This window comes from Schistocerca cancellata, chromosome 4 (genome assembly GCF_023864275.1).
Source record: "Schistocerca cancellata isolate TAMUIC-IGC-003103 chromosome 4, iqSchCanc2.1, whole genome shotgun sequence".
NCBI lineage: Eukaryota > Metazoa > Arthropoda > Insecta > Orthoptera > Acrididae > Schistocerca > Schistocerca cancellata.
Genome location: NC_064629.1, coordinates 530,504,631 through 530,530,277, shown reverse-complemented (window position 1 = coordinate 530,530,277; position 25,647 = coordinate 530,504,631). Strand labels below are relative to the sequence as shown.

At 42.6% G+C, this 25,647-nt stretch overlaps 1 protein-coding gene across 1 annotated transcript; it reads left to right on the top strand.

Moving 5' to 3' along the window:
• Positions 1–454: 454 nt before the first annotated feature.
• On the top strand, positions 455–1,474 carry LOC126184310 (piggyBac transposable element-derived protein 3-like). Its single transcript, XM_049926686.1, has one exon. The coding sequence runs from the start codon at positions 455–457 to the stop codon at positions 1,472–1,474; it is 1,020 nt and encodes a 339-aa protein (XP_049782643.1).
• Positions 1,475–25,647: the final 24,173 nt, after the last annotated feature.

The window sequence follows — 25,647 nt, the reverse complement described above, 5'->3', positions numbered from 1 at the left end:
CCGCTACAGCATTTTTTGGATAGTGTGCTTTCCTTTTGCGTGTGAAGTGACTTGTGTTGTATTTATCTACTTTTATATTTATGAGGGAGATAGTGTTCATGTATATTTGCTGGATTTGAATGAAAATTACATAAATATTACAAGGTAAGTTAGTGGGAACTATTTTTCCCACTGAACTTGTGTGAAGTGCAATGCATATGGCTGCGCAATCGGCATCATAGTTATTGTTTGTTTCTTATTGTTTAGAATGCCTGGACTGACACCAGAAGAGGTTTTCAGAGTTTTGTATGCTTTACCAGAAGATGTAGAAGATTCAGATATCGATGCTGACTCTGATGATGATTCTGAATCACCAAATACTTCTCAGATTTTGGACGAAAATAGTGATAACGTTATTGTTTCAAATGAAGACAACTGTTTCAATCTGACAATAGACACTAGTGAAATTGGAAACATGTCTCCTTGTCAAGCAAGTGTATCCGATTCAACCCCAGAAACAGCTGCTGCAACATTTTCTTCTAGTGAAAAAATGTGGAATGAGAATATTTCCTATTTTGAAAATCGTCCACTGAAATTAGAAGAAAGCGCAGAAAATATTGCAAATTTCTCAAAGTCTGATAAAGAAATAAAATATTTTGAGTCTATATTTACAGAGGAGCTGTTGCTTCATATTTGCAATCAGACAAACTTATATGCAAGGCAGGAAAGGTGTGTTGTGAGGTCAGGGAAGAAAACAACCAAAGTATCTTCCAACTGGCAGGACAATACTGTTCCTGAGCTAAAAGCTTTTTTGGGAATGCTTATTTTGATGGGTGTTCATCAGCTTCCAGAACTCGGAAATTGTTGGAGCAGTGACCCTATTCTTGGAGTAACTGCTATCTCATCGGTCATGACAAAGCTTCGATACAAAAAAATTGTTGAGAACCTGCATTGCAATGACAACAGCACGTGTGTCAAAAAAGGGAAGCCAGGTTATGACAAGTTGCACAATATTCGACCTGTCATCAGAGCAATATCAAATAAGCTTTGTAAAGTCTACAAACCATCTTCTGTTTTAGCAGTTGACGAATGTATGGTGGCCTTCAAAGGACGGTCAACACTCAAACAATATATGCCAATGAAACCAGTGAAGCGTGGATATAAAGTGTGGTGCTTAGCTGATGCTAGTACTGGGTTCATCATAAATTTCGACATCTACACTGGAAAAAGAGATACAAATGATACATCCGAGTTTACTTTGGGTGAAGAAGTTGTGCTTACTCTAACAAAGGCAATGGATGGCAGCAAGAGGCTGGTAGCTTTTGACAATTATTTTACAACAGTACGAATAATGGAAGAGTTACAGTCTCATGGACTTTACGGCATCGGAACTGTTCGTCCAAACAGGAAGGATTTGCCTGATATGCCGAAAAAAATTCCAAGCTTAGCAGGGGAGAATTCGAATTTGCTGCCAGGTCATGTGTTGCAGCAGTGAAGTGGCAGGATAGTAAACCTGTTTGTATATTATCAAATTACCACAATCCCAAACACGTTACAACTGTTTTGAGAAGAAACAAAGATATAAGCAGAAGTGAAGTATTCTGCCCATTGGCTGTGGCAGAGTATAATAAAATAATGGGAGGAGTGGATAGATTTGATCAGCTGCGTGAACGGTATGCTGTAGGCCGTCGTTCATGGAAGTGGTGGCACAGACTGTTTTTCTTTCTTGTAGATTTGGCAGTTGTCAATTCCTACGTTATGTGGAAGCTACAGAAGACAGAAGCAGACCAACTAACATTTAGATTTCACTTGGCAAGGCAGCTTATTCTGGCTTCTCAAGTCGTAAGAGAAGAGGAAGGCCCGTTCATTTTCAAACACCAAAAAGAGGTGTGTCTGGAGTACCAGATGAAGTTCATCTGGAGAAAGTTGGAACTCACTTCCCTACAAAAGGTACAACAAACAGAAGATGCCGCCAATGTAGCACCAAGAACAAAGAAAAGAGAACGAAGATAATGTGTAGCAACTGTTGTGTACCTTGATGTGTAGCGCCATGCTTCTCTAAGTTCCATAGTACATCACCTTAGTGAACTCAAAAGACAATATGAACTAATACAAATATAAATGTAATGTTTAACATGTTTTTGCACTAAAAAATAAATGAAATACTTTTTTTTTAAATTAGCAAGTGAAGTTACTCCAGAGTTCGGTGGGAACAATAGTTCCCACTAATTTTTTTATACTCGTAGGCTAAACTCTCACTTTAATGATTTAAACTATGATTTTATGAACGGTTTCTTAGCCCAATAAAGTGTTCATAAAAAGTCTACAACTTCCGGCAATAATTTGGTCACTAAAGGGTTAAACTGATGGTTCGACAGTGCTCACTCCTATCAGCACCTGCTTTCTTTGGCACGGGATTACTATATTCCCCTTGAAGTCTGAGAGTATACCGTTTATCTCATGATCTAACACACCAGGTGGAATAGTTTTGTGGTGGCTGGCTCTCCCAAGGATCTTAATAACTCTGGGACAATCTCGTTTATCCCAGGAGCCTTATTTCAACTTGGTTTTTCTGTGGTCTGTCAGTATCTTCTCGCATTATCGTATCTCCCACCTGATCTTCACCTACTTCCTCTACTCTTTTTATAACAAGAAAACCTGTCCGAACAAGCCGTGTCATTCGTAGCCCTCGGGCGACACCGGATGCGGATATGTAGGGGCATGTGTTCAGCACACTGCTCTCCCAGCCGTTATCTGGTGCCGCTACTTGCTCAATCAGTTGGCCTCACAAGGGCTGAGAGCATCCTGCTTGCCAACAGCACTCAGCAGACCCGGATGGCGACCCATAAAAGTACTAGCCAAGCCAGACAGAGCTGAACTTCAGTGATCTGACGAGAAGCCGGTGTTGCCACTGCGGATAGGCCGTTGGATACACTTCTTATAACATTTTCCTCCAATTTGTTTCTCTTATATGGATTCTCTACATATTCCTTCAACCCTTCAGCTTCCAATTCTTTGCTTAGTACTGGCTTGATCTTCGTGCAGCTGCTTCTCTTTTCTCCAAACGTCCCTCTGATTTTCCTATAGGTGGCATGCATGTTTTCCCTAGTTATGCATACTTCTACAGCCTTGCATTTACCCTCTAGTCATTCCTGCTTAGCCAGTTCGCAGTTTCTTTCAGTTTCATTACTTAGATATCTGTATTCACTTTCGTCTGGTTCACTTGCACAATTGGGCTAGGAGTTTTCAATTAGATAATTCAGTGTTTTCGAAATTATTTCCATCGGTTAGGTACATGTGTGATATTTAGAGCACATAATAAACTTTGGTAGCAGCAGTTTGTCTGTATCATGTGTTCGCACCATACGAGAATGTAAAAAAGGGATGTCACCTTTTTTAGGTGGTTGTGGAGTGGAAATTTTTTAAAAAACTAGTAAGCATAAAGTTTTATTTAAGATAGCAAAAGTCAGCACATTCACATATGACGCGCTAACTAATGTTGTAATCCACTACACTCCCACTAAAATCCATGTGTTTTAGTGTAAAATAGGATGATTTTGACAGTTAGCATTGCACTGAAAGAATTTTTTTCGGATAGGCGTTTGGGAGGAGAATGAATGCCACTTCAAGTACTTTGTAGATACTCTGGCTGGACGGAGTATCCGCATTACTGTTGGATGCTACAGAAACCAAACTATGCCTGGTAGGGTAACAAATAAGAATACAAGTTTTCTTGTACAAAAATCTTTATTAATGATTGCATATACACTTACACACGGAAAAATCCGGATATGAAGAGAGAAAATGGTTATCAGTATATACTGTAAATAATAATGGAAAGTGGTGACATGTTGGTGACTTGCAGGAAAATGATCGATATGAGAGTGTTTACTACTATATAAAGGGATTTATAAAAGATCTGTTCTAAAAAATTCCATTCTTACTTGGATCTGCACAAAGAAAAGAGAGTTATATTGTATCAGCCTGTGGTGGACTGGGCACTACACATCTCGTTATCCCAGGTCTTAAGAAAAAGACACCAAAAACTTTCTGTTCCCACAAACACTGTTATTCCACAGGTCTTAAGAAAAGGAAGCAATGTATCGAATAGACTTAAGCCGATCTCTATTACAGAAATTACTACTTTAATTGCAGTTAGTGCGGAAAACTGGAAATGGAAAACGAAGGCTGTGGTATTTGGCAAAAACAGTTACCATGAAGGAAAACCATAAGCTGTTATTCAAAAAACCAAGGCAATGTGTAGGCAGGCTTACGAATTACTTTAAACACAGCATACGGAAAAAATTCTGGATATGAATGGGGAATAAAAGATATCTGCATGCACTGTAAATACTAATGGAAAGTGATCACATGTAAGTGTACTTGCTAAAAATGACGGGTTTGAGGACATTCGAAAAAAACTGTTTATTAACCTTCATTCCCATTTGGATCTGCTTAAAAAATATAGGAAATAAAAAGAAAAATTAAAATCTTCAAACGCCCTCGGTTACTGGCAGGTATTGTATATTTAGTATCTTCAATAGAACTGTTACATCTTCTGAGTGTTCTGGTAATAAAACGCGATACAGCTGTGCCATATAGCAATGCACATTAGTTTACATGACACTTCGGACATAAGAGATATGGAAGATAAGTAGATTTTTTTTATATTCTACATAGTTTACTTTGCATTAGAGATACACAGCATTTTGCCAACTCTGTCGTGCGATATGGGGCTGTGTAGTTATATACGTTCAAAGGATGTGGCTTTTTTTCTGTTAATAAGATGGCTGTGGCTACATCATGATCTTAACTCTACGTTCGAAAAATTTCTGCCTGTAATTACCAGATACGAGTCTGCACAATCCCGCCCTTCTTCGACATAGACAGTCTTTCATAGGATTAAAAACATAATTTTGTTGCCTGCAGAGTATTTTATTAAGACATTTAGGACTACACTACACAGTTCCATATCATCTGATAACAACTGCTTTGCGATGTCAGAATAATACACTATCTGAATTCGGTTAAAACACATCGGAAAGAGTTCTCCCACACTTACAGAAAACATATACAGCGGACGTAACCAGAATTTTCAACTGAAGCTGCGAGACTTTAATGTAAACATTTCATTTAAGAGTGAGATGACACCATATATTTGTACTTTAATAGTGGAAAGGCGCACATTTTAGGGATATAATGTCAAGATGAAATCATCATTTCTCCTACGCAGGAGCAATAATGCGGAAGCAAAATGCATATTGGAAAGAAATGGCATGGAAGCACTGGAAACTATTTTATATAAGTATAAAAATCCTTTGGCTGTGCCGTATAAAGTGGAATTCGCCGGCATTGAAATGGATGTTCTAATGAACCAACTGCCTGGACTATTGCAATAACTTCAGGTAGACAACTATTACCTTATGGATGTGGATACAATGCAAAATTTTGCTGGGATTTTTAACAAAATGGAGATTTCAATACCTACCACCAAAGTAAACAAGAAGAAGACTACCACGGAAACGGTGAAGTTACTGGAAACGAAGGCAGGGTTGTTTCATACGGACAAGTTCCACTGTAAAGATATATACAGGGTGAGTCACCTAAAGTTACCGCTGGATATATTTCGTAAACCACATCAAATACTGACGAACCGATTCCACAGACCGAACGTGAGGAGAGGGGCTAGTGTAATTGTTTAATACAAACCATACAAAAATGCACGGAAGCATGTTTTTTAACACAAACCTACGTTTTTTTAAATGGAACCACGTTAGTTTTGTTAGCACATCTGAACATATAAACAAATACGTAATCAGTGCCTTTTGTTGCATTGTAAAATGTTAATTACATCCGGATATATTGTAACCTAAAGTTGACGCTTGAAACCTCCGACGTTCAGTTGCGTGTTGTAACAAACACGGGCCACGGTCGGCGAGCAGCATCTGCAGGGACATGTTTACGATGACGACCGTGTTTACGAGTGTGGCTGTAGTGCACTGTTGTGGTTTGGTCTAGCTGTCGCAGTGTCCGCATGTAGCGCTTGCTGCTATTGTTATTCTGCTTTCGTCTCCGCACGCAGACCAATTGTAGTACACACGTCTGTGATAGTGTAGTGTTGTAGGAACTGTGACCATGGTGTATTCGAACTCTGAAAAGGCGGAGATGATACTCATCTATGGCGAGTGTCGACGAAATGCAGCTGAAGCCTGCAGGGTGTATGCAGAACGATACCCGGACAGAGAGCATCCAACGTGCCGCACATTGCAAAACATGTACCGCCAACTGTATGCAACAGGTATGGTCGTAGCACGCAAACGGGTCCGTAACAGGCCCGTCATAGGAGAAGCGGGTGCAGTTGGTAAATTACCTGCTGTTGCCATGAACCCATACATGAGTACACGGGACATTGCGAGAGCCGGTGGACTCAAAGTAGTGTCATGCGCATACTGCATCATCACCGCTTTCACCCGTTACATGTGTCGCTACGTCAGCAATTACATGGTGATGACTTTAATCATCGAGTGCAATTCTGTCAATGGGCATTAACAGAGAATGCGTTGCAGTTCTACCTGTTTACCGATGAAGCGGGTTTCACAAACCACGGGGCAGTGAATCTACGGAACATGCATTACTGGTCCGTGGACAATCCTCGCTGGCTCAAACAGGTAGAGCGACAGCGACCGTGGACTGTAAATGTATGGAGCGGAATCATTGGCGACCACCTCATTGGTCCTCACTTCATTGCAGGGGCCCAAACAGCTGCAACATACATCGCGTTTCTACAGAATGATCTGCCAACGTTGCTCGAAAATGTCCCACTGGAAACGCGTCGACGTATGTGGTATCAGCATGATGGTGCACCTGCACATTCCGCAATTAACACTAGGCTGACCCTTGACAGGATGTTCGACGGGCGTTTCATAGGACGTGGAGGGCGCATAAATTGGCCAGCCCGTTCTCCTGATCTTACACCTCTGGACTTCTTTCTGTGGGGTACGTTAAAGGAGAATGTGTACCGTGATGTGCCTACCACCCTAGAGGATATGAAACAACGTATTATGGCAGCCTGCGGCGACATTACACCAGATGTACTGCGGCGTGTACGACATTCATTACGCCAGAGATTGCATTTGTGTGCAGCAAATGATGGCCACCACATTGATCATCTATTGGCCTGACATGTCGGGACACACTCTATTCCACTCCGTAATTGAAAACGGAAACCACGTGTGTACGTGTACCTCACCCCTCATGGTAATGTACATGTGCGTCAGTGAAAAAGACCAATAAAAAGGTGTTAGCATGTGGACGTAATGTGCTGTTCCAGTCTCTTCTGTGCCTAAGGTCCATCGCCGTTCTCTTTGGATCCCTACGTAATTCGGTGCTCTCCGATACACACGATCGAACAGCGGAGGAGTGGTACTCAAGCGTCAACTTTAGGTTACAATATCTCCGGATGTAATTAACATTTTACAATGCAACAAAAGGCACTGATTACGTATTTGTTTATATGTTCAGATGTACTAACAAAACTAACGGGGTTCCATTTAAAAAAACGTAGGTTTGTGTTAAAAAACATACTTCCGTGCATTTTTTTATGGTTTGTATTAACCAATTACACTAGCCCCTCTCCTCACGTTCGGTTTGTGGAATCGATTCGTCAGTATTTGATGTGGTTTACGAAATATATCCAGCGGTAATGTTAGGTGACTCACCCTGTATAACAAATTTATATGTCAGATCGCAAGCCCAAGAATGAACTAAATTTTTGGTAACCATCTTACCAATTTTATAAAATGCCCTGATACTTATCTACCAAAAACTTCTACATCGTTCTTCGCTAAAGAGCATGGTACTGTCAGAATAGTACCTACAATTTACAACTATGGAGTGGACGATGTGTTTGACCCTATGGAAGACTGTCTAAGTGTATTAAATGCCAACAAACAGTATTTACAACATGCTTCACTGTACCTTAGACCAATAAGTTTTGTGTGGCATAAATTATCAGATAGCTTACAAAACAGCTGCTGTGTTTTATTTAACAGCGTTCTGCAATTTTTCAACTGTGGCAACAAGAACACACAAAAGTTGACTGATGTACAAGTAAAACTTCCGGACAAACAAGAACGAGTAAAGATTAAAACGTTTTAGGAAAGTTGCTGTACAGGAGTGTTATATTAAAGCTGGAAAAACATATTTCTCTCAAACTATAACATTAGTCTCCATAACACTCAAATGTAGACATTTCCAAACTAGGATTCTTTATCCAAAAAAAAACATTATTCGCGGGTCTTAAGAAAAAGAACTAACGTGTGAAAGAGAGTTAACTTTCCTATCAAAGAAATTACTCCTTTAAATACAGTTAATGTGCTATGTACCAAGAAGGAGACTGGAAATGGAAGAGAACAGAGTCAAAAAGCAAGAACTGGAATATTTCAAAAACAGTTACCACAATGGAAGAATATAAACTGCTACTAGAAAAAGAGCAGTCCATTGCAGATGCGCAAGCAAGGCCTACAAAATATATCAAACACAGTGTAAGGGAAAATCTGGATATAACAGGGTACACAAGATATTTTCATTTGCTGTAAAAAATCGATGGAAAGCGGCCATACGTTGGAGTTTCCTCTCTGAATAGTCATTTGGATGCGTAGAGTAACACTATGCGTACAAAGAAACAAATGCGTGTTGCCAGTCACGAACGAAAAAATTCCATCTTGCATCCAAAAATAAGAACTGTGTTTGTTATTTATAAATGAGATTTCGAGTATAAAGCACACATGTAGCACTGCAGTTCTAACTTCCTTGATCTGTAGCAGTAAAAAATACATTTGGTTCATAAATTGACACTACCAGTACAACTTGTAGTTTAAGTAGCACTTTTCAAGAAGCTTCAGTTGATCTTTGTGCCACACATTACTGTTAATATTAAATACAGCTCTTCTCATGCTTCATATCAGAACACTTTTATGCATCTCTCACACTGTAATAATAATATGCATACACCCAGCCGGTTGCAAGGCACTGTGAGCAGAATTGTGGTGCGGTGGCTGTTACAGATAAATAAACTAAATTGTGATATCTTACTCCATACATCGCTATGTTACAGCAAAACAACTGTAACAAACTACTCTGCGGTTCACATTAACGTGCTTCACATGGGATTTGCAGATTACTTCTCAACTATTCCACTCTTTGATAGCATATAGGAGAAAATGAACAAAGCGTATATTAAACAACTAAATCTTTCAGTACCAGCTCTGATTTCTCTTATTCTATTATGATGATCATTCCTTCCTACATGGGATAGAGTCGCCAAAATATATGGGAATTGTTTTTACCGGGTGCTTTCTATCCCCCTGTATGTGCAGATGTTATTTATACATGAACTTATTGTAAGACACAAATATGATTATAGATTTCTGATCGCCAACGAAAAATTCGTTTGATCATTGTACTGAAGTAACCAATGTTATTTCCATATCGAAATAATCTGTATTACTTTGTCGAAAAACTCATCGCAGTTTTGCTAAAACCTGTATCAGTGTCATCCCTAAATGATAGTGACACTCCCATGCTAGGGTAACTTCCGACATTAACAGTTAGGTGGAATTAATTGCTTTTTACTACAGTTGTTTTTTAGCGTTGCCTGGTGGAACCCAATGTTCACTGGGAAGTGGTATCTCACATTAAAAAGACACCATGCCTGATGTTACAGTGAATATACAACAATAATTTTTCTCTCTAGGTAAAGGTGTAGAAAAAAAATCATGCACACACACAAAAAAACACGCGCATGTTGCTTGCCATAATGCATGTGTATGATTACAGATATCTGATCAAGAATCGAAATCATAGGTATCATTAGGGTATAAGGAACACGTTTAGGGGACTGATGAAATGGCTCATGAGCACTATGGGACTTAACTTCTAAGGTCATTAGTCTCCTAGAACTTAGAACTACTTAAACCTAACTAACCTAAGGACATCACACACATCCATGCCCGAGGCAGGATTCGAACCTGTGACCGTAGCGGTCGCGCAGCTCCAGACTGTAGCGCCTAGAACCGCTCGGCCACTCCAGCCGGCAGGGGACTGATGACCTCAGATGTTAAGTCCCATAGTGCCTTGGCCATTTGAACACGTTTACATTCAGCAAACTATAGGTGGGCCTCGCACAATGCTATAAGATGTGGAATAGCTCAAGATTCTTGCAGGAAGAGCTGAGTGGAGTATCGCAGAAGCCGAACGCGTCAGTAGAAAGTTTTGTCGACAGAATAAGAAAAATTAATGCACATGCATATGAGTTGATGGAGACTAATAAAGTAAAATTATTCTCCAGGTGCTGGAGCATAGTGGATTGAATGCTTTTGTAAGTGGAGTGCTAGCTGATGTGTGGATGAGGGTATGGGCATGAAACCATGAAGGACCTTTAGCTAACCTGCCATCAGGTTAGGTACAGAGCTTGAGTAGAGAGGCGTAGTAACAGCACACCAGGAGCTGGGTTGCAGGAATGTAAAATGAAATGGGCGGGGCGGAATAAGTAAGTGTTGAATACGGAAGGGAACTGTAAATCCGCCGCTGGGCGTTCTCAGCAAGTTTCAATGTTGCGAAAATCTATGCAGATGCAGAGTGTTGCTTAGTAGACGTTAGATATGGTAAGAAATACAAATATTTATTGGATTCCGGGGTGCACGTGTCAGTGGCGGGTCTGGACCTCATGGATGAAAATCAATTGAACCCCCCATGTTATAGTTAACATGGGGTGAATAGCAGTGATGTGGAGACACTAGGTTCAGCATTATCGAGTTTTCATGTTGGGGCGGACCAGTTCCAGGAGAATGTACAAGCTGTGTCCAGTGTGTAGGAAGGCTGCTGCTCAATCCTAGGGTTGGATTTTCTGTTTAATCACCATGCTAAAATTGACCTACAGTGACACGCTTTAGAACTCGGGGAAGTTTGTTCAAGCTGGGGGAAACTGTCGCCAGTAATGTACTGTCTCAAGGTTCGTCTGTCATGAAGGACAAACCAATTAAACTGCAGGCAAAATTACAAAGGTTCGATTCACATTGCAAATTGAGGTGGCACCTCTGTGAATGGTAGGGTGGCTGCAAGAAATCCTGACATTTAAGAGAAAGCTATCCAGTTTTAATTGTGTCTATTACATTGTTAATTATGATGTGTATGAATGCATAAATAAACCTGCTGCCTGGGTGAGGTCAGCCCGCAACTGGGCGACCGTAGTCGTGTATCGTCAGTATGTCCTTATGGGGGCATAAACAAGAAAGTCATCTGCAGGGAATGAGGCAGTGACAGCGACCGAATAGTTCAGGCGACAGCAGCTGGGGCTGAGCTGACGCTTGTCAGGGCCCGGGAGAAGTGTATACAGTGCAGTGAGGCACTGAAGTGGTTGTTACAGTGTCCTAGTGTCCTGGTTGTCGCCGACCTACGGAGGCGTGCCCCACCGGCCGCAGGAGGTCACCAACCGAGATCTCTTCAGATTATTTGCGCCTCCTTCACATCCACTGGGATGACTCAGCTGGTCATTTCATGATGAGCCAGCCCCCAACTACATGTGTGATTGAAGTGTGTAAACAGTGCCCCTTTAGAGAGGGTGATATTTAAAGCCCTTAGTATCTACGCAAAAATGCTGGTAGTGGCATAGTGAGACACTGGACCACGAAAAGTCTCCAGGTACAAAAAAAAAAAAAAAAAATGGTTCAAATGGCTCTGAGCACTATAGGACTTAACTTCTGAGGTCATCAGTCCCCTAGAACTTAGAACTACTTAAACCTAAGGACATCACACACATCCATGCCTGAGGCAGGATTCGAACCTGCGACCGTAGCGATTGCGCGGTTCCAGACTGTAGCGCTTAGAACCGCTCGGTCACCCCGGCCGGCTCTCCAGGTAACAAGTTCCTTTTTCCACAAGTGATAGAGCCAGTGTAACATTCGAATTCAGAATAGGAAGGATCCGTCTTGGGATAGTCTGTCCTTAACAAACATAAATACAAAAAGTGAGTTCATTAGATTCCCATGAGTTCAGAAAACTATCATCAAAGAGTAATTGTGTAAGATAAACCATGATTGTAAGATACAGTTTGTGGAGTGGCACAGACCACCAAGCATTGCAACTCATTTAAAATTTCTTGTAAAGTGTTATTTGTATTGAGGCGGTCCTTGAGAGAACATCGCATTTTGATTGTGTAAATACTGTTCCATTTATATTTTGTGTAGGTGTTATTTTTCATTCATTGGTGTTTGTATTTGGTATTCCTTTTATGTTGCTTATGGGTGTTTCTTAGCAAGGGATTCTGGTTCCCACAAAGATAGTTGTTCCCCAAACTGGAACCCTGAAGGGGACAGTTGTAGCCCATAGATTTTTCGTAAGCATACACCGCATGTGGCAATGCCACAGTGGCTGGCCTTCCCATTTCCGAACAAAAAGAGAGATAGCAAGTTAAAATTAATTCTTTAACTTCAGTGACGTAAAGGTGTTGCTTACTTAATTTAGTCCTGATTGATACTAAGCACGGACTTCTCAGTTAATCAGTTAAAAAACTGTCAAATTAATTTAATCTTTTTTATGTACCGGGTCGTTATAATTAAACTGATAATGTTCCAAGTGTTTCAGCTTGCGCTCTGTACATCGCAGGACGCTGAAGGATCATAGGTAAATTCGTTAATGAGTACACTCAAAGACAATGTTGAAAATACTAATAGTTCCACTTTCTGTCTCCAGGTGGAAATATAGCGCTGTAATCAGTCATAATGTGAAATGTTTCCCCTTTTAACGCCGGTATGCTGTTTGTCACTTGGTGACGCATATTAATTCCTTTTGTCGAAAGGCTGTTGATGTAAAGGATTACGAAAGCAGAAGTTTTCCGTACGAAACGCAATGGCTGTTGAGAATAAAGACTGTGCTCTGCTGGTAAAGTTGTTTTATCAGAAGGTCAGCATTAGCAGCGCTATCATAAGGAAATATCGCCCAAAGAAACAATTGCGAAGAGGCCGCATGTCAAGAAATTTTAGGAAACAGGTGAATTAGGTGGTGCAGCAGGGAGAGAGAGGCGGCCCATTCCCGTGGCAGTTGTTGATGTAGTTGCTGTAGCTATAGCCGACCGTGCAACACAAGCCTCAAATTATGCAGCCAGTGCTCGAGCTGTGTCAAGGGAATTGTCTCTCCCCTGGCCAACAGTTCAAAAGATTTTGCGAAGCATTTTTCTCTGGTATCCCTGCAAGATTCAAAATGTGCATCAAACGAAACCCCAATATAGGCTTCAACGCCATGACTTTGTCCTTCGTTTTATGGAACGCATGGAAATGGATGACATATGGCTGGGGAATATTCCTTGGGCGGACGAGGCACATTTTATACATGAAATGTTTTCACAGTTGCGAATACGGACAACCATCAGCTGTATAGTGGAATGACGACAGTGAAAATTTGCGCCGAACAGAGACTCGAACCCCGATTTTCCGCTTATCGCGAGAGGTCGCCTTACCATTAGGTTATCCCAGCACAACTCACTGCCAGACCCAAACATCCATCTGTCGTCAATTATGTGTCTACAACCTGTACTCGTACATCGATTGTATATATTCTCTTACAGGAGAGACATTTCGGAGGCACATTTTATACTACAAGGTGCCGTGAATGGACAGAACTATCGCCTATGGGGTTCTCCTCCGCAACATGTTGTGCAGAAACATCCACTCCACTCAGCTTGTGTGACTGTGTCGTGTGGTTTCACAAGCTCCTTCATTCTCGGTCCGTTTTCTTCGAGGAGATGACTTCTGATTGGCCTTTTAGGTGTACAGTAACATCTGCACGTTATAAGGACCTCCTGGTACAACACATGATTCCAGCTTTGCAAGAACGCTACTGCGTCCACACCACTATTTTCATGCAGGATGTGGTGATGTGGCGACACCACATGTCGCTTGCTAGGTAATAGACTTACTTCGAGAGTCCTTCGGCAACCACCGCATTATCTCTAGGCAATTTCAAGACGTGTGGCGTTCCAGATTTTGCGACGTAAATCTATATGACTTCTGGTTGTGAGGATATCTGAAAGATCCTCTCTCTCAGGGATATATCCGGACTCTTCCTAATGTAGAGGATAACGTACGACGACATATCGCTCTGATTACACCAGATATGCTGCGAACAACTATCGACCATGCCATGTTACAAGTGCAGCATGTTGCTGAGTTGGGAGCCCATATTCAACACTTGTTGTAACTTGTGCCCATATGCTAATAAACGTATCAGAAGGACCGATATCACGCGTTTGATCGTTCCTCCCGTTTTTCTGCACCCACACCACATTCTGACTGCTTACAGCGCTATATTTTCACCTGCCGGCAGGAAGTGAAAGTATTATTTTTTCAGCATACTCCTCGAATGCACGAATTAATGAACATACCTATGATGTTTCAGCGTCCTGCGATGTATACTTCCCGCTCTGCAGCATTCGGAACACCGTCAGTTTAATTATAACCACTCAACAGCAAGAGTAATTTTTTCCAGCTAACCGATCCACCAATGCCTTGCCTGCATAGAGGACTATCAGTTGGAAGGGACACAATAATTTACCATCCTTAAATTAATTAATCTAATTAATATGCAAAATGGAGGAGATATTTAAATTCTAGAGCGGCTACATTCGAACATAAGCAACAGCCACGCCGACGTATAGGAAGACTAATTGCTCCACATTCGGAGAACTGTCGCCATAGCATGGCTCCCAACTTGAATTTCAAATGTTCGGGCTGCCCTGCTGTCCGGGTTCACAGCAAACGTTACCTTCTCCAATCCCAGTTATATTGGCTGTGGGAGCTGAAGCGGCCGGCCGAAGTGGCCGAGCGGTTCTAGGCGCTACAGTCTGGAACCGCGCGACCGCTACGGTCGCAGGTTCGAATCCTGCTTCGGGCATGGATGTGTGTGATGTCCTTAGGTTAGTTACGTTTAAGTAGTTCTAAGTTCTAGGTTACTGATGACCTCAGAAGTTAAGTCCCATAGTGCTTAGAGCCATTTGGACCATTTTTTTGGAGCTGAAGCACACTAAGGAGTGTCGCTGCGTTTTAGAACACCATGGAGACATGACCCGCAGGCCCCCATTTGAGAGCAGTCGGTTGCAGATGGTAGACGTATCTATTCACGGACAGAGAATCGCAAAAGTTACCACCATCTTAGAATCCTTGTGCTGCTTTCTATACTCGGAAACTGCTCCGTCTGAAGACCGGCTAATATAGCACAACACGGTTCATAACAGGAAGCTAGCTGAAATTACAGTGGTTGCAACCTCGCAATCACGCCGATTGTACCGTATGCGTTCGGTACCGCGACTACATAGGCAGTGATGTCGTGCCGGTCGTGCCATTGCCATCATTTCAGAAATCGTGGCTTCCAACCCTCCTTCGTGGCCCACCACTTACAATCAGCTCTCTTTCTCTCTCTCTCTCTCTCTCTCTCTCTCTCTCTCTCTCTCTCTCTCGGGACTGGGCTAAATTACTGAAAGTGTACATTTTATGTATTTGTTTTGCTTAATTACCTGCCCTTCAGCACGTCGAAAGTTCGCCAAGACATTCAAAATTTTAAGTGAGCTATGGATAATGTATAACAGGGATATGTCACTTTTGTGTTCTTTTTTATTTTTGAAATATTATTATTATCTTTATTTATTGTCTTTCATTGACTGTAGCTTTCCCCATGTCTCCTTTTCATTAATTCTGTAAGAAACCCTTGCAGTAGGTGATGAGTGATCCTCTCTGCCTCGTAGGGAAACAGTGTTAGGCGATAAATCATCCATTTTATTCACTGTCACCGCACATGTGTCATCAGCTAAGGTCACTAATACCACCTTAAATTCTCCAGTTGCTGTGACTGACCTGGGCTAGAGTCTCGGACGTTCTTGAGGTTTACTTGTCGTGGTCCTCTGTTACGTGTTAGGTCAATGAATAGCCGCGCGGGGTAGTTGCGCGGTTTGAGGCGCCTTGCCACGGTTCGCACGGCTCCCCCCGTCAGAGGTTCGAGTCCTGCCTCTGGTATGGGTGTGTGTGTTTGTCCGTAGCGTAAGTTAGTTTAAGTTACATTAAGTAGTGTGTTAGCCTAGGGTCCGATGACCTGTATCATGCTAGAAACTTTAGGACGATAGATTTCACATTTCCGTGTATGTACTATGCCATACAGCACTAAGAAGGCTACTACAGGATTATTGCAACTTCAGCAACTAGCAGACAAGCAGAAATTACTGGCGGTACAGTTAGAAGGAAAAACGATAGGTTTAGCAGCTCGCCGATGTTGAGTTCATTAGAGATGGAGCACAACCCTGAATTTGAGAAGGAAATCCGTTGTGTCCTTTGAAACCAACGGTCCCGGCATCCGCCTTAAGCGATTTAGGGAAATTATGTACCGCTGTCCTCCTGAAAACGAATCTAGATCTAAATACTGTGCCACCGACCTCTGTGGAAGAGTTAGACCTGCTACGTAAACAGTTTCTAGAGCCCCCGGTGGCAGCAACCTTGTAGCAGTTTCAGCATGTCAACGAGGGCTCGCTTTGCCAGCATTTCATACCACTAAAACAAAGAAGACAGGGCATCCTACACTCACGGATTGTGTCCACATTTGACTGCTTGGTTACATGCATTTTTTAATAATACGTGCTGTGCCAAGTTGAAAATGCACATTTTTTTGATGAAAAGCTCTCGAGATTCCAGCCGGATGACAGTATTATAAAGCAGCGACGTTTCGATGAGTGACATCTTTGCCAGAAGACGATGACTATGTCACTCGTCGAAACGTCGCGGTTTTACAATACTGTCACCATGCTGGAAATCCGAGAGCTTTTCCTCAACTGTACATGCTGGGAAATTCTAGATTTTCACGTTTTTTTTTTTATTTAGTGTCGCTTTTACATATTGAAATTTGCTTCCTGAAATAAGTTACTATCCAAGTAAATGTACAAAACAATGTTTTTAAAAGTTTTCTAGTATGTGTTTTGTATCCGTGTTGTAGATTTCATAATGTCGAGTACATGCATGTTCGGGAGTTTCTGCTGTGCACTACATCCTCTCACCCCGCAGTACAGCCAGCTGTCGTAGCTGGCCGCTGGGAGTGCAGCCGGCGGCCTTAACCAACAATATTTAAAGTGTTAAAAGGAATAATGGCGCTGTACATTTTTTAAATTTAGTGATTCCTGTCCTTTTTCATATGGTCTAGAAAAGCAGTATCGTTTCAACCGAACGAGAAGTCGATTTAAGTCGTGAAGGGGTAGTACTGGGTACGCTAGTTGTCGGGAGTGAGCAATTGCGTGCGATAAGTCGGAAGTGGAAGAGACTGCCGACAATACATGCTGCTTCGAGTATCCTGCCAAGGTAAATTTGGGAGCAGCTGTTTTACTAGTTTCGTGGATGATCAGTCAGGTTTCGCCTAACAGTTTATGTAACGCAGGGAGCTTTTTAGTCGCGAGTTATAGTTTCTCGGGCTTGCGTAATTATTTATTGGTATTGATGTATATTAAGGGGCTATAAGGAAAAGGAGTTAATGACTGGGTCTGTGAGATTTGACTGACTATAACGGTCTGGTATCAGTACACTTACATGGTGGGAAGCTACAGGTTCGGGAAACCCCCTTAGCGGAAACTCTTAAGAGATAGAGCTGAGGCTCTTTAATAGTTGTGTACTGGTAGCTTTGGGCCTTGAGCAAAGTAATGGTTCAAGAGAGTTTTATTCAAGGTGACAGAATGTAGCATTTGGTTTCGGACTATTATCTTGTTCGTAGAATTGACGATCTGCACGTGAGTTCGTGAATATCTACCCTTACATAGTGAAAGAGAGCCACGACTTTCAAAGGAGTCCTTGTAAATGACGTGTGTACTGCAAAGTTATTACTTATGATTAACAGAGTCGAGTGAATATTTCAACTAAGGATTTTTAGAGGGGCACGTGTTGCCAACACCTGGAGAGCCTTTAATTTTGATCTGATTATTTAATCGTATGAACTAAAGTGATGGTAACACCTAGGTTCCGGTTTGTCCTTTTTGTTGGTGATTTCTGTCCGTGAGAGGGGTTTTATGTTTTGCCGGCACTGGTACACTTACGACGAACTAACTGTACTGAATTTTGAAATAAAAGAGATAGAATAAAGCCACCGTACTGAAAAGAAAATTTTGTTCCCGACTTATGATTGAAAATAAATTACCGTTCAACGACTTGCTTTACGTAACCAGGACTAAAATTACTGAGAAATAATAACTTGAAAATGTCTTTCAAGAATCAAAGACATTCAATAAACGCTAGGTAGTCGTAAATGGCGTAAAGCTGACGTAAAGATTTATAATTTTTTACCACTAACTAATTTGAAAAAGAAAGATTTTTTATCAAAAGGTATTTACTTGACAATCAAAAATTTATAGATAATGTTTAATTCATAAACATTTTAAACTGATTACAGATAGAAAAGATAAACGAAATCGGATTGTTAGCTTAAAAGCAAAATAAAAGAAATCCGATGTAGGTCGTAAATTATATCCCTGATTGGCTTGCCGCTTGATCTCTAATATTATGATAAATTAACGGAACAAAAGAGCGTAATTTTCGCTGGATGGAATTTCCATTAATTAAAGGTTTATGTAAATAATTTTTTGCTGCTACTACTGACGTCATATCGATAAGTGAAGGGCTTTAATTTTAATGTCCATTTCTACATTAATTGTGAATTGAATTAGTTTGAGTAGATTCGCTGTAATACTTTGGTACAAGTTTGCGATACATAATTCGTGCAGTGCGAAAAGCGTTGATACCATATAATTTTCTTACCACTGTGAATTAAACTCCAGTAGGCTTGAGACAGTATTGTTAAGCAGAAAATTTCGCTTGACTGAATTTACGTAAGCATATAGCTAATTGTGATTACTTACGAGTACTGCACTGAAACGCCAAAGAAACTGGTATACGCATGCGTATTCAAATACAGAACTATGTAAAGAGGCAGAATACGACACTGCGGTCGGCAACGCCTGAGTAAGACACAAGAGTCTGGCGCAGTTGTTAGAGCGGTTACTGCTGCTAGAATGGCAGGTTATCAAGATTTAAGTGAGTTTTAACGTGGTGTTACAGTCGGCGCTTGAGCGATGGGACACAGCATCTCCGAGGTAGTGACGATGCGGCGATTTTCGCCTACGACCATTTCACGAGTGCACCGTGAATATCAGGAATCCGGTAAAACATCAAATCTCCGACATCCCTGCGGCCGGAAAAAGGTCCTGCAAGAACCAGACCGACGACGACTGGAAAGAATCGTTCAACGTGACACAAGTGCAAATTCCTGGAGATTTCAACAAGTGTCACCGTGCGAACCATTCTTCGAAACATCATCGATATGGGCTTTCGCAGCCGAAGGCCCACTCGCTTACCTTTGATGACTGCACGACACCAAGCTTTACGCCTCGCCTGGGCCCGTCAACACCAACGTGGGACTGTTGATGACTGGAAACATGTTGTCTGGTCGGACGAGTCTCGTTTCAAATTGTATCGAGCGGATGGACATGTACGGGTATGGAGACAACCTCATGAATCCATTAACCCTTCATGTCAGCAGCGGAATGTTGAGGCTGGTGGAGGCTCTGTAATGGTGTGGGGCGTGTGGAGTTGGAGTGATATGGGATCCATGATACGTCTAGAAACGACTCTGACAGGTGACACGCACGTAAACATCCTGTCTGATCACCTGCATCCATTCATGTCCATTGTGCATTCCGTCGGACCTGGGCAATTCCAGCAGGACAATGCGACGCCCCACACGTCCAGAAATGCTACAGAGTGGCTCCAGGAACAGTCTTCTGAGTTTAAACATAACCGCTGGCCACCAAACTCCCCAGACATGCACATTATTGAGCATATCTGTGATGCCTTGAACCGTGATGTTCAGAAGAAATCTCCACCCCTTCGTACTCTTACGGATCTATGGGCAGCCCTGCAGGATTCATGGTGTCAATTGCCTCCAGCACTACTTCATACCTTAGTCGAGTCCATTCCACCTCGTGTTGTGGCACTTCTACGTGCTCGCGGGAGCCCTACACGATATTAGGCAGGTCTACCCGTTTCTTTGGATCTTCAGTGTATTATCTCTTCTCTTGAAATTCATGAGTACGTAAAGGCATTCAATTAAGAACTTGGGAATCTTTGTGATAAAATAGTATCTGAGATGCGGTAAAATTAAACAATGCTTATACGTGCAACATCTTTTTCGTACTGTAGAACTTATGTGCAAGTACTTACGTGCAGCAAACAGGGACCTCTCAAACTACAGAGTAACGATAACAGATACATCAAACGTCTACCATATGGCTACAATCCAACTGACAGCACTTGTTTGTACAGTATTATTTAAATCAAATTATAAATCGTACTTGGTTACCAAAGCGACGTAGTGCAAACAGAGCCTAGTGTCCAGCTGAAACGAAAGAATCGTGCGATGTTTTCTGTCTGTTCCCGAGGGGTGCAATAGTCGACAATTGAAATGCACAGGTACTAACAAACGTTTGTTTATTACCTAAGAAACAGAACTCAACACCGAGTCTGAGGACAAGTGTCCACATCACTTGCTCACAAAGTGAAATGTCAGTCTCTGACGACGCAGAGAAGGTGCTCACAGTGACGTACTCCATGAAATCCGTAGTGGATGATGATCAGAAGAGTGCTGAGGACGATTAGCGATCGGGTCCCGCGAGGTTGTGGGCGACTGAGACGCAGTTCCAGCGAAGCGTTGGACTCAAGAGCAGATGTCTAGTGAGCGTTGAACGGCTGGTGCTCACGGCGAGGACAAGAGCGCTCCGTCTGATGGACAGCAAAAGCGATCCCCATTGACCCCGCCGAATGAACCAGTTACGACATAAGTCCCAGTCAGCAGACGGATACTGGTGAGGCGTTACGTGGGCAGGTGATTTTGGAGAAGCGAACTGTGTCTGCCACTGCAGCGCTGTTTGTACTACACGTGCGCCGCATATTTGCACGGCATGTGCCATGATGCTGTGGCGGCTGCTTGAGGCTTGGAGGAAAACAGCCTAACGAGTTGTGTTGACGTCCGCTGTTTCCAAGTCATCTCCCGGAGTAAAGTTACTACATTTGGGACCATAAACGATGGTGGTTGAGTTTAGATTTGTTCTGCGCATTCTCAGTAGTGTTCCCAGTGCTGTGCTGTGAATGGCGTTACTAACGCGAGCATTAAACGTGATCGTGTATAGTTATTTACTGAATGTTTATTCCATTTGTTACGAGTTGCCACTGCTGATGTGGTGCTAAGCGACAAATTGTGTACCAGCAAGCAAGGGACGTAATTTGCAATATACACGCTTTCTGCAAACGGAAGGCCTACCTCAAACGTTGCTTGGAACCGGCAACAATGCAATCCCCGTCCGTGTCTCGAGCTGCGCGAACCGTCGTCGTTCGTGGATCGGATTACAGCAGTAGAGTTCGCGGTACTCAACTGCAAGTATGACGTCCGCAGCTCGTGGTCGTGCGGTAGCGTTCTCGCTGCCCGGGTTGCCGGGTTCGATTCCCGCCGGGGTCAGGGATTTTCTCTGCCTCGTGATGACTGGGTGTTGTGTGATGTCCTTAGGTTAGTTAGGTTTAAGTAGTTCTAAGTTCTAGGGGACTGATGACCATAGATGTTAAGTCCCATAGGGCTCAGAGCCATTTGAACCATTTTTTTTGCAAGTATGACGACCGCGTTGCAGGGGCGCAGCCCGGTGTATCCTGTAGCATGTGGGCCAATGAAGTGCAATAGGACCTCTAACGTTCTCAATACGCATAAAGGATTATCAGATGGGACCAACAGCACCAAAATATTCGCTTACAGTTTTGTTGTTCCTGGGAAAGTATCGTCATATACGATGGCTAGGAAAGAAATTCTTGAACAAAATTTCCACTTAGGGTAATGACTAACAATTCTCATCAAATTTCAGTAAATATAAAATAATATCCATAATTTTAAATGAAAAAAAACGTAACTTAATGCAAGTGAGTAGGAAAAATCATCATACAATGTTCGAATACAGTATTAGTGGAGCGCTGCTTGACAGTCACGTTGATAAAATATCTAGCTTATATTGAATTATGTTTGTTTCTGGAAACAAACTGTGTTTCTGATGCGATTAAATAAAATATCTAGCTATAAAGTTGTAAAGCGATATGATATGGAACTAGCACGTAAGGTCGGTGGCAGGGAAGGCAATTGAAAGAATTCTACCAAAGTGTAGCTCATCTTGAGAGGGGATTGCGTATAGAACAATAGTGTGACCCATTCTTGAGTAGTGCTCGAATGTTTGTGATCCCCACCGGGTCAGATTAAAGAAATCAATTCAGAGGCGTGCTTCTAGATTTGTTGCCAGTAGTTTCGCTCAACACGCGAGTATTCGGAGATCCTTCGTGTAGGGTAGACTCCTTTTATTCGCGAAACCCTATTGAGAAAATTCAGAGAACAGGCATTAGCATCTTACTGCAGAAGGATTCTACTGCTGTCAGCGTACATTTCGCGTGGAAAAAAGAAGCTGTTGTAAGGTGCGCGATAATCAGAACTGAAAAAAAAACATCCCCATCTCATACCCACTCCCGCTAATTCATCGAAACCAACCACACCATCTCTGTGGCGGACTAAACTGGTTGCAACGGTGCCCTTACTTCCTAACAATAACTGCTATCTCTCCTACCATGCCTGACTGACATAGGTGGCACAGCGGAACTACTCTGGACTCACATTCGGAAGGGTCGCTCGGTTGTAGTGGGTGAAACCTGGTAATCAAGGAAGGCAGGATTCGGTTACAATTGTGGACAGGGCTGTAATCAGTTACTGTTGGTTCCCTTTTGCAATTACACACATTTATTTTAAAACGGTAATTCCAGACTCAGCAATAAATGAAGATATCACACGTTATTAATGAAGGAATAAACAGCTGTGTAATTGGGTTGGGTTGTGTGGGGAAGGAGACCAGACAGCGAGGCCATCGGTCTCTTCGGATTAGGGAAGGATGGGGAAGGAAGTCGGCCGTGCCCTTTCAGAGGAACTATCCCGGCATTTGCCTGGAGTGATTTAGGGAAATCACGGAAAACCTAAATCAGGATGGCCGGACCCGGGATTGAACCGTCGTCCTCCCGAATGCGAGTCCAGTGTCTAACCAGCTGTGTAATTAATAGTGCTTTCAGTGCGTTACCATTTACCAAATGAGCATAAAATAGAGACACAGCAAATAATGTTTTAAAAACAAGCCAATGTGATCCCAATTAGAATTTTAAGGCAAGTAACCACAGTAACGGCTGAAGGACTTTAGCACCAAGAACGGCAATTATAAAAAATTTTAACAAACATACTGTAAAACAGCAATGCAATAGCAAGGTTAATTTAAAAAGACAGGCAACTAATCACCAAACGGGTGGGCAAAATGATGGTAAACATACAATAAAACAGCAAATACACTAATAAAAGACAAGGGCCAGTCACAGACGGCGCACCAGGAATCGACCTCTGAGTAGGTCCGGCAAAAAACAGTTTCGCGGGCGATGAGATAGGCAGCCAAGAGTTGCATTCACTTCACAAGATGGTAACTCAGACTAGTGGCAGTCTAACGAATGACTAATGATAATCTTGCAGAGGCTACCTGACGTCCAATAAACCAAATGCAAAGATGTAAAAATACGCCAAAGCCGGAACCGGCAGTCTGGACTCCGCCCGCAGAATACTGTGCTTAGAGCGCATGGAACGAGAAAGGAATCACTACCACCAGAGCAGAAGAATCGCCAACCAACTTACAATCAAGAAAGCTGTCAAAACTACATGCCTCACCAGACAGCAGCGGCAAGGAGAGGAAACGTACACCGCCATTACATACACTAACCCTCAGGGCAAATAACTGGGGCGCTAGCGACCATGAGGCAGGAAAAATACGCTGGTTGAACTTAACAAATAGTAGCAAACTGAAAGCAATAATTAATCATTAGAAGTCCAGGAAAGCTAATCAGATCCGCCTTCCCCAAGCACTCCACTCGCTGCTCTTCGCCTCAGCAACACTACGAGCAGCAACACAAACCCAAGTCACTGGAGAATCGTAAGATCTCACAATGGTAGAGGTTTCTCTACTTGAATCTAAATGCACTCAACTTATAGCTTTATAGCTTGTAGGATCCGGTTTACGACGAGGTCGTGCACCCTCGTGACCACGGGCCTTCGATCCGGCAATCCATGCGCGCCGCCAGCAGTCCCAGCGTGTTCTCACACTGCTCGGACCTGGCTCCTGAGTCTCCAACCGAACTGCACACTGACACGACCCAGAAGAACAACGATGTCGCCCCAAACATAGGGCAACAGTTGCTACATATCGACAACCGCCACTGCTGCCACTAGCGGACAGGCAACGCTTGCGAAACGAGTGGCGCAAGTCAAGACGACAAGAAGACAAACAACCGCAACCATGCCAATTAAAGGATATGGTCTGGCCTCTAACAGAGGGCGGAAACCTACCAATAGCACCAATGCGAGCCGTACACGGCTCAGTGGGTTCCCTATATCACTTAGGAGAAGTGCTGGGATGGTTCCTTTGGCTTGGACATGGCCGATTTCTTACTCCATCCTCTCCTAGTCTGGCCATGTGTTCCATCTCTAATGACCTCGTCGCGGGTGTCGACACGTTAAACCCAGATCTCCCTTCTTTCCTTCGAAGGAAAGATTGCCGGATCGAAGGCCCGTGGTATCAGACCAATTGTGTGATTGGACTGAGGAGTTCCTAGATAACAGAACGCAGCATGTCATTCTCAATGGAGAGAAGTCTTCCGAAGTAAGTGTGATTTCAGGTGTGCCACAGGGGAGTGTCATGGGACCGTTGCTGTTCACAATATACATAACTGATCTGGTGGATGACATCGGAAGTTCACTGAGGCTTTTTGCAGATGATGCTGTGGTGTATCGAGAGGTTGTAACAATGGAAAATTGTACTGAAATGCAGGAGGATCTGCAGCGAATTGACGCATGGTGCAGGGAATGGCAATTGAATCTCAATGTAGACAAGTGTAATGTGCTGCGAATACATAGAAAGATAGATCCCTTATCATTTAGCTACAAAATAGCAGGTCAGCAACTGGAAGCAGTTAATTCCATAAATTATCTGGGAGTACGCATTAGGAGTGATTTAAAATGGAATGATCATATAAAGTTGATCGTCGGTAAAGCAGATGCCAGACTGAGATTCATTGGAAGAATCCTAAGGAAATGCAATCCGAAAACAAAGGAAGTAGGTTACAGTACACTCGTTCGCCCACTGCTTGAATACTGCTCAGCGGCGTGGGATCCGTACCAGATAGGGTTGATAGAGAAGATCCAACGGAGAGCAGCGCGCTTCGTTACAGGATCATTTAGTAATCGCGAAAGCGTTACGGAGATGATAGATAAACTCCAGTGGAAGACTCTACAGGAGAGACGCTCAGTAGCTCGGTACGGGCTTTTGTTAAAGTTTCGAGAACATACCTTCACCGAAGAGTCCAGCAGTATATTGCTCCCTCCTACGTATATCTCGTGAAGAGACCATGAGGATAAAATCAGAGAGCCCACACAGAAGCATACAGACAATCCTTCTTTCCACGAACAATACGAGACTGGAATAGAAGGGAG